This window comes from Trachinotus anak, unplaced genomic scaffold (assembly GCF_046630095.1).
Source record: "Trachinotus anak isolate AG129_WGS33_773 ecotype Australia unplaced genomic scaffold, CSIRO_AGI_Tana_v1 ptg000007l, whole genome shotgun sequence".
In the NCBI taxonomy this organism is placed as follows: Eukaryota; Metazoa; Chordata; class Actinopteri; order Carangiformes; family Carangidae; genus Trachinotus; species Trachinotus anak.
In genome coordinates, this window is record NW_027273858.1 from 12083040 (window position 1) to 12092542 (window position 9503).

Consider the following 9503-nt stretch of genomic DNA (forward strand, 5'->3'; position numbering starts at 1 on the left):
TAATGACTATAAACACTCGCTCCAGCATCACACTGTACACAAGGGGTTAACAAGCACTTTCCATGAGCTGAAATGCCCTCCCACCACCCACCCCCCTGGAATGGACTGTCCCATGGATTCACATGACATATGTGTGTGTGTGTGTGTGTGTGTGTGTGTGTGTGTGTGTGTGTGTGTCTGTGTGTCTGTGTGTGTGTGTGTGAGAGAGAGAGAGAGTGACAGTGACAGTGTGTGTGTGTGTGTGTGTGTGTGTGAGCATGTGTGTCAGTGACAGTGTGTGTGTGTGTGTGAGGTGAGTGTGTGTGTGTTTGTGTGTCTGTGTGCGTGCGTGTTCTCTTAGCCATATATATTGGGCCATGTGGACACAGACGTGGAGTTTTGTAGGATAGACTTTGTATTGGCTGCAGGGCTGTTTGCCCCCCTTTCTTCATTTCTCTCTTAAAGAGAACCAGCAGGAATATAAAGCAGCTTTCAGATCTCTCTGGACTGCTTGTTGGTGGGAACTTAGGAACCTTTTCTCCCTCTGTGTGCTGAGTCTTGCTGAGTAGTAAAAATGAGTGATATGCTGGACGATGGCTCTTTCATGTTCACGTCGGAGTCCGTAGGAGAGGGACATCCAGGTGAGTCTTCAACCAACTTAAGCTACCTGTGTGTGAACTTCAGGTCACACTGAATGAAGTGTATTAAAGTGTGTACGACAAGACATTTCATCAAAAACATATTCAGTATGCCCAAAATATACAATTTCTTATCTGTACTGTTTTCTCACCTGTTCACAGAGGAATAGATTTAACACTTGATGTGATTTTGCAGAAACATTGATGTGTGTATGATGAAATTCTATGCAAGTTGAGCTATATGTCCAAAATAACTCCACAGTGCTGCGTAATAACCCTCCAAGCATGGTTGGTATTCCATTCACAGCAACATGTGCTTACTGCCCCTCACTCTCACTCTCAATTATGGGCAGCAGGAGTTGTATTTGTGTGTGTGACAGGCTGGTGTTAGGTTGCACACTGAGGAGAAAGTGATCAACAACAGAGAGAAAAGAGAGAGAGGGAGAGAGATGTAGACTCTCAGAAGTGCTGCTTCTGGACACAAGTTTAATGTTGACATTGACATCACTCTGCAAAATGGGGATAATCAAAGACACATCAGTCTAAACTACTGTCACAAAACAAGTTACAGCATTAACCCAACCTAAAATGACCTTTCACAGTTTCTGTGTGTGTGTGTGTGTGTGTGTGTGTGTGTGTGTGTGTGTGTGTGTGTGTGTGTGTGTGTGTGTGTGTGTGTGTGTGTGTGTGTGTGTGTGTGTGTGTGCAGGTTGTCTGAGAAGCGATAAGGGATTTTTTATTTAATGAGGAAGTTCAGAAGAGATTAGCTCTGGTTTGTAGGGTTTGATACAAGTCCAAAAATGAACAATCCCATACTGGCAACACTTTACTTGTGTACAGCTAATTTATTGCGTGTTGTATACCATTTAATAAATCTTTGTATACTGTTTATTAATGCTACACAGTGGGACACAGATGTTCTATACACACCCGAGAGAGCTTGTCTAACTTAAACCCTGATGGATAAAAGTTAAAACATACTCCACCTTATAGACTGCTGCCCACCCCACCTCCTCCTGTCAATATGTTGTAATCCCTTCACAGATATGTAACCTTACAAAGTCCCCTGTGCTAAATTGATAATAAGTAAATGCAGCAGAGTCAACCAGTTGTGCAGCTTCACAGATAATGACAGAACGTGACCACTGTGGGGCCCCCGGTGTTACATAAAACCGCTCTGTTAGGAAATAAATTACACTGATTTGGAATCAAAGAAATTCAACTTGAAATTTGTATTAAAGTTTTTGTAGATTTTTAAAGAAAGAACGTTTTTTGTAGCTAGAGATATCATATATCACAACTCACTGCATAGCTCACAGAGTGGACATTACATTACTTATGCATTACTAAAACACAAATTATATTCACAAAGAGGAGGGGGCATATTAAAAAAATGAAAGACCTAGTTACCAGTGAAAAGAAATACAAGGAAAGTTACAAATCCATGTGACAGTCATAATCTAAAATGGCTATTTTAATATGAATCCAAAGGAAACATCTTTTATGCTGTGTGGAAAAGGAGAATTGGCTGAATTTTCCAAAATACTTGGTCAACAGTAACAATAACATCTTTGGTCCTTTTAGTTTATTACTGTATAGTCCACATGGGATTTCTTATACTGGCAGAAGGCAAAGCTGCCAGTCCACATGAAATTTGCCAACACAAAACTGTGTGTGTGTGTATTCATCTTCTTACAATCTCACTGTCTGTAGAACGTTTCCCTTTAAAGAGAGTCTTGATATTGGATTCTGTATTTGCTTACATTAAATAACAGTGAAGCCAAATATTCTCGTGATAAAATTCAAATGCTGTTGTACACTCACAGAGTGAGTGTGTGTGTGTGTGTGTGTGTGTGTGTGTGTGTGTGTGTGTGTGTGTGGCCTTGACAGAAGTCTACAACACACACCTTTTGATTTGATAACATACTTTGAGGTCTGGGCTGTTCCCACAGATAATGGCCATTTGTTTGGGATCAGAGTCAGCCCTATCACAAAGATATGTAGTCCTAAGCCTGCAGACTGTGAACCAAATATGAAAACTATTTTATACCAATCAAAATCTTTTCCGTCTACTGCAGTCAGTGCAACCAGATGTTGATGTTGTTTCTGATGTAACACATGTATTGCATTGCTTCAGCAGGACGACACAGAGAGAGAATGAATGGAGTGTTTTGTGAGGCATTGTCCTGCTGCTGTACTCAAAATCCAACTGATGCAACTAAAATCCAACACTCTTTCTGTTTGAAATGTTAGCATGTAACATTTCAGAGAGAGATTTGCAAACTTGGCCACCTAAGCTAACATCTTCTATTGTCAATATTATGCAAAACCTACAGTAATAAAGCTACAATATATACTTTTTTTCTGTCCTTCAAACACAGGGATCCCTGCCACAAAAGCTCACATATCTCAAATAAACAGGCCTAGAAATCTCCGCACAATTACAAATTTAAATCACACAAACACAAACTGTGTTCTTAATTCAAATGTTAGCTTTAATGCTTGCTGCCTCTCCACAGACAAGATTTGTGACCAGATCAGCGATGCTGTCCTGGATGCTCACCTGAAGCAGGACCCTGATGCTAAAGTGGCCTGTGGTGAGTAAACTAGAATCCAGAGAGTTAATGTCATTGTTTGGTAGACAGAGAAACAGAGAGAGAGTTTTATGTCCATATTATCTCATGTATGATGTATAAAAAGTCATCTCAGTAGCTTCTTTTACTGTAAGTAAGGTGAAGGGTGATGTGGGTCAGTTTTGACATAGAGTATAGACAAACTGGCCCACTGGCCTGAATCTCACCTGGAATTTAAGATTATTTATTGTATTTCAATATTGACCTCTGAAGTCACAAGATGACAGCTTGCAACCGTAACCCTGTGAACTTGCTGATAACAGCAATCAGGTGAAGAAGTAGACATGTGTCCAAAGATTTTGTGAGATCACAGGATATTGAAAATCACTGTAATGCGTTGATTGTATTGACAGAGACGGTGTGCAAGACTGGCATGGTGTTGCTCTGTGGAGAGATCACATCTCGGGCCAACGTGGACTACCAGAAGGTGGTCAGGGACGCCATCAAACACATCGGCTACGACAACTCCGACAAAGGTGAGAAAATAACATGGAAAAGGGGAACATTTTACAGATAATGTGGGCTCTGTGTCGATCATCTTTTCTCTCATTTGCTTTCCTTCTGTAGGTTTCGACTACAAGACGTGTAATGTGCTAGTGGCTCTGGAGCAACAGAGTCCGGACATTGCTCAAGGGGTCCACGTTGACAGACAGGAGGAGGACATTGGAGCAGGAGACCAGGTATGACTCTTGTGAGAGGATAATGTGGCTCTTGTTTGCGTGAACGCTGGGTGACATTTACAAAAATCATAGTTTGTTTGACTCCTACAGTGTTAAAGATCCGAGACAACATTTGGTGGAACAAATGCTTCTATTTTCAGTTTTTATTTGCCAAAACCTCGATCATGCAGATAATCGTTAGAGATGTGGCCAAACAGCCTTGGGCATTTGTTCATTTCATTTCACTGCTAGAGATTCAGTAGTGTTATGAGAAGTTCTTGGATCTTTTACTTAAGTAAATGCTCCATTACAAGTAAAAAGTAAACTGTATTTAAAGTAAAGGTGCAGAAGTTCTATCAGCTAAATGTCCCTAAAGTAATTAAAAGAACTCAAGGCAGAAAAATGTATGAACATTAGATTGTTAATACTGATTTATCTATTTGTTTTATTTTCCCAGTTTTTATTTCTGTTTTCACTTTTAATGTATTCTTACCTATATATTTGTGCTTTGCTGTTGTTCTATGTAAAGTACTTTGTTTTCAAAAGAGCTCTGTTCATAATCTTGTCTCATACATAATATATAAATATATTGCAGAAATATAACTAGCTCCAGTTGACTCCTCACAGGCTGTAGTGTTGTTCAGTGCATATCAATATTTTGTCATTGTCTAACTTTTTGTTACAGATGATCTGTGTCACTATAGTGCACAGTTTGTGTCTTTCTGTTTCTGCTCTGACTCTCTCTCTCTCTCTCTATCTATCTCTATCTCTCTCTCTCCTCTGCAGGGCCTGATGTTCGGCTACGCCACAGATGAGACAGAGGAGTGCATGCCTCTCACCATCGTCTTAGCCCACAAACTCAATTCAAAGATGGCTGAACTCAGACGCACCGGCATCATCCCCTGGCTGCGTCCTGACTCTAAAACACAGGTGAGGCTGCAGTATGTATTGTATTACAACACACGCTGAAACAGAAACACCAGAGCAGTCATGGTGTGAATTAGTTTATTGTTTCTAATCTGGGTGTCTTCCAAGAGATTTATTTTGGTGCCAGCAGACAAAATCGGATCAACAGTGGCAACTGCAAGTATTTAAGATAAAGCTGTCTGTGTTGAAATAATAGACTTTTGACTGATTTAGAGGCAGTTAGCCACAATACAAAGTGTGTAAACTTTTTCTTCCACGTCTTACATGTAGGTTGTTAGAACATCAGGCAAGAGAGAGTACTTCAGATTTCACACCAGGTATTTGAACATAGAGGTTTAGATTTTTCTCAGATTGGTCTAAGCTACCATTTTCACTACACTAAAGTATTAATGAATTAACAAAGTAACTATCTAATTATCAACAGCAGAAACTAGAAGGGCACTCAGAAAGACCAATGTCAAATAATGTACAGCAGACTTCTGAGGAAAAAATTCAGATTCAAAGTGAATGATTTGGATCTGCCCCAAAATTTAATGTTTTTTTCCCTGGCCCATGCCCCACCCCTCCACTTAGTTCAGTGCAAATTGATTCATTAAATTTTACGTAATCCTGCTGACAAATACACAGAAATGGTAGAAAACAGAAGTCCTGGGGCCAGCAGCAGCTTCATAAATCATAGGCTCCTTCGGAAATTACAGATACTTTTTTCTAGGATATTAGAGGTTATTGTCCCAAAATTTCCCTCAGAGTTTTAGGTGACGTTCTGCGCAAGAAAAAAGATACAAATGCAGGAAGCTTTAATCATTATGTGGGGAACAGCAGCAGGAAATTGGATAAATGAGAGTAAAAGCAAGAGAACAGATACTTAAGTAAGTAATTTTAACAAACTGTATCAACATTTGTCCCACAGGTGACAGTACATTATGACCAGAGGGACGGAGCTGTGGTCCCCAAGAGGGTTCACACCATTGTGATCTCTGTCCAGCACGATGACTGCATCTCTCTGGAGGAACAGAAGAAGGTCCTAAAGGAGAAGGTAGAGCCTTATATACACACCTGACTGGGGTCTGACAAATTAACTACTTAGGAAGTCATATCATTGGTTTTAACGTTGCATTGATTCTATCAGGTGATCAACGCTGTGGTTCCTGCTAAATATTTGGACGATAAGACCATCTACCACCTCCAGCCAAGTGGTCGCTTTGTCATTGGAGGACCCCAGGTGATAATCACACTCCAGCTGTTCATTTCATCTGGAATCACATTGTTAAAAAAAAAGAAAAAACTAAAAAGTTGCCACTTTTTTTTTTTATTTCGCCCACCAGGGTGATGCGGGTGTGACAGGCAGGAAGATCATTGTAGACACATATGGAGGTTGGGGAGCTCACGGTGGTGGAGCTTTCTCTGGCAAAGACTTCTCAAAGGTCGACCGCTCGGCTGCTTACGCTGCTCGCTGGGTGGCCAAGTCTCTGGTCAAAGCCAAACTGTGCAGGAGAGTTCTGGTTCAGGTGAGTGTGCGGCCACACCAACATGCATAAGAGTTGAGGCTCTGAGTCAATGACCAGTGTTTGAAGCATCAGTATGTGCAGATAAAAGACATTTCATCTACCTCTCTGGGTGTGTTCCAGGTGTCTTATGCTATTGGAGTGGCCCAGCCTCTGTCTATCTCCTTGTTCACCTACGGTTCCTCTCAGAAAACAGAGTCAGAGCTGCTCCATATTGTCAACAAGAACTTTGATCTGCGACCAGGAGTCATTGTCAGGTAAACACATGAATATGACCTTTGTATTCTTCATATGCAAAACAAGACAAGACTGCTTTGTTTAAAGCCACTGTGTTAATTTTTCAAGTGATTATAGCATCTTTAAAATGATTCTGATGGCATACATTATTGTTTGTGTAAAAAGAAAGCTGAAACTATTCAGCCATTAGTCGATGGCAAGAAAATTAAATGGCAAATTCTTTGAGAAATGATCATAATCGTTTCACTCAAACAAAAATGCCAAATATTTTTCTGGTTCCAGCTTCTAAAATATGAGGACTTGCTGCTTGTCTACATCAAATATGACGTAAATGACATATTCCTTTGGTTGTGGACTGTTGGTTAAATAAAAAATTCAAGGACATCATTTTCGGCTCTGGGAAGTAACAATGGCTAGAACTTGGATAGAATAAATTACTAATGGAATACACAATCAGCAGTGTATTCATCACTTGATTATGAAAATAATCATGAATGGAGCCTGGTGAAAATTGGTGGTGCTGCTGTCCTCTCTCTTTTTTTTTTTTGATAGTACCACTAGGAGGCACCAGAGTTGGATGTTTTCAAATTGTATACCTATGGGCTTTAAGATGATTGACTCTTTGCCCATGTTTACATTTCCCTGTTGCCATCAAGGCTGCATTTACTTACTGATGGAAAGATCACATAAACATTGGTTTGTCAAGCTTTGAATTTATTAATTTATTCTATGTTTATTTGTATAGGGACATCTATATAGACATCTATATATCTATAAGATTAACATAAAACCCAAGAAGCACTGGGTCAGTAACAACTACACAACTGATCCCTCTTTCAAAACTGGAGTTTAAAATGATCCCAGTCATGATCCATTTGAGTTCCACATATTGATCTTCTAAACAGAAAATGCTCTCTGTCCAAACAAGGGTTTACAAGCTGATCCTGTAAATGAGAAGACATGGATGGAACAAAAAAGACATGTTTTGAAGTTTAAATTTTCCTAATCTATGTGTCAGGTGATATGAAATCACAGTAACAGTCACATTCAAGGGTTTAGACTTTCCTGTCTGCAAATGTGAAACTGATCTGAGGAAAAAACAGAACTACATTTATCAAATTAAAACTACAGGACTGGTATTACTTTGTAATGTACCCACTGTCTGTCCTCAACTGATAAATTTCTTCTGTATCCTCCCCCAGGGAACTGAACCTGAAGAGGCCAATCTACCAGCAAACAGCCTCTTATGGCCACTTTGGCCGACCTGAGTTTACTTGGGAGATACCCAAAAAGCTTGTCTTCTAAATACTCCCCCTGCTTGTCCTGATCTATAACTGTTCGTGGGCTACAACTGCCAACTCCAGCCACTGATAGGACATGTTTCGGTAGGAAGAGCTAAAGCCAAAATTAGGGATAAGTCAGCTTTAAAGAGGTGATAGGATAATTATCAGAGTGGTTATAGCCAATGGACATATAATGGAACATTCTCCCAATGAGAAGAGAGGCATTACAAAGGACATCTCAGTAACCAATCCTTTTCTAACCCACAAAACATCCAATTATTGGTGCTTTAGAAGTGTAGGAACCATCGCTAGTCAAAGCTCTTCCCTGGTAATATAAAGGAACACCACAGCAAATGAACCACTCTGAAGATAAATACTTATACACCACTAGAAGCAGAGTGTTTTATCTAAAAGCTGTGAATGTTCCTTTATGATGTACAGAAACAACCTCAATGCTTGATTTTCAAAAGGTGCTATTGGCAACAGCAAGTATTTCGTCAGTGACCATCATGTGAATGTCAGAAGTGTAATTTTTGCTCAACCAAAGGCTTGGCATTAGAAGAAAATTTAATCTTTTTGTCATGACTGTAAAAATCTTTTTCTAAGTCTTATTTTGTAACGTGCGCTGCAGGAAGCTGTTCGCACTCTTACAATCCCCACTGCGCAAGCGGACAGGTCACACATGAGGGGGGTAGGGGTGGTGTGGAGGTAGGGGGGGGTGGGTTTAATCTCTTAAACATGAAATATGTTACAATGAATCCAATGTAAAACAGCCATGCAGTCTTATGTTTTTCCTGTGAGGAGTCAACTGGAGCTCTCATCCTTTCAGCCCTGCGTTATTTTAATATCAACTTGCTTCCATTGCTGCTCAGCTCACCTGCTGGCTGATTTGTATCTTCATGCATCTGTTTTATATTGACTGAGTCTGTAAATGTGATTCATTTTAGCAGTTTGAACTCTCACTCTTAGCAGTGAGCATTTAGTGGACCACTGATGTCTTACAGTTGCTGCAGTTTGTTATAAGCCTGTGCTGTGTCTAAGTTAATATCTGACAGAGTACCTTGCTGCAGCTGTAGATTTCCTCTCAATTCCCTTTATATCATGGAGATGTTTTGCTAATTTCCTACTCAATGTGAAGTTTGCTCTACCCAAAAACACCACGGACTGTTGTCTAGTTACACTGCAGGCCGAGCTTGTCTCCATGGATTTAGAGGGAAAAAGGGAGCGTTTATTAATATATTTCCCACAGGGCATTTAGAAAACTGAATTTTACGTCAGCTTCCATGATTGCTTAATCACAAAGTATTCAATCTAATTCTTTCCCTCTGAACCACTTCTGAGGGGATTGAGAAAATGTTAACAGTGCTCCCCTTAAAACATCACGACTGTTTAGGGTTTAGGACTTTTGTGGTGACAACCCGTGCTTTCTTCCACAGCCAATAATGTTTTTGTAAGAGAGGTTTTCCTCTATTTAATGTGTTGATCTGTGTCATCTCCTGTCAACTTTGTTGGCAGAGGAACTGAACAATGTAAATAATTAAACAATGAAAGAAAATTAAATGATATAAACTGTTGTCTGACCTTCTCCATTTTGCCATTTGAATGCAACAAATGTAGTGAATTACGACAAAGTTCAAAAAAA

At 39.9% G+C, this 9503-nt stretch overlaps 1 protein-coding gene across 1 annotated transcript; it reads left to right on the plus strand.

The window, feature by feature from the left end:
* Nucleotides 1-373: 373 nt before the first annotated feature.
* On the plus strand, nt 374-9435 carry mat1a (methionine adenosyltransferase 1A). The gene is made up of 10 exons (XM_071480584.1): nt 374-620; nt 3137-3214; nt 3604-3726; nt 3818-3930; nt 4696-4839; nt 5747-5872; nt 5966-6058; nt 6162-6344; nt 6465-6598; nt 7781-9435. Exons 1-10 carry the CDS (start codon nt 554-556, stop codon nt 7881-7883), a joined length of 1164 nt encoding a protein of 387 aa, XP_071336685.1. The 5' UTR covers nt 374-553; the 3' UTR covers nt 7884-9435.
* Nucleotides 9436-9503: the final 68 nt, after the last annotated feature.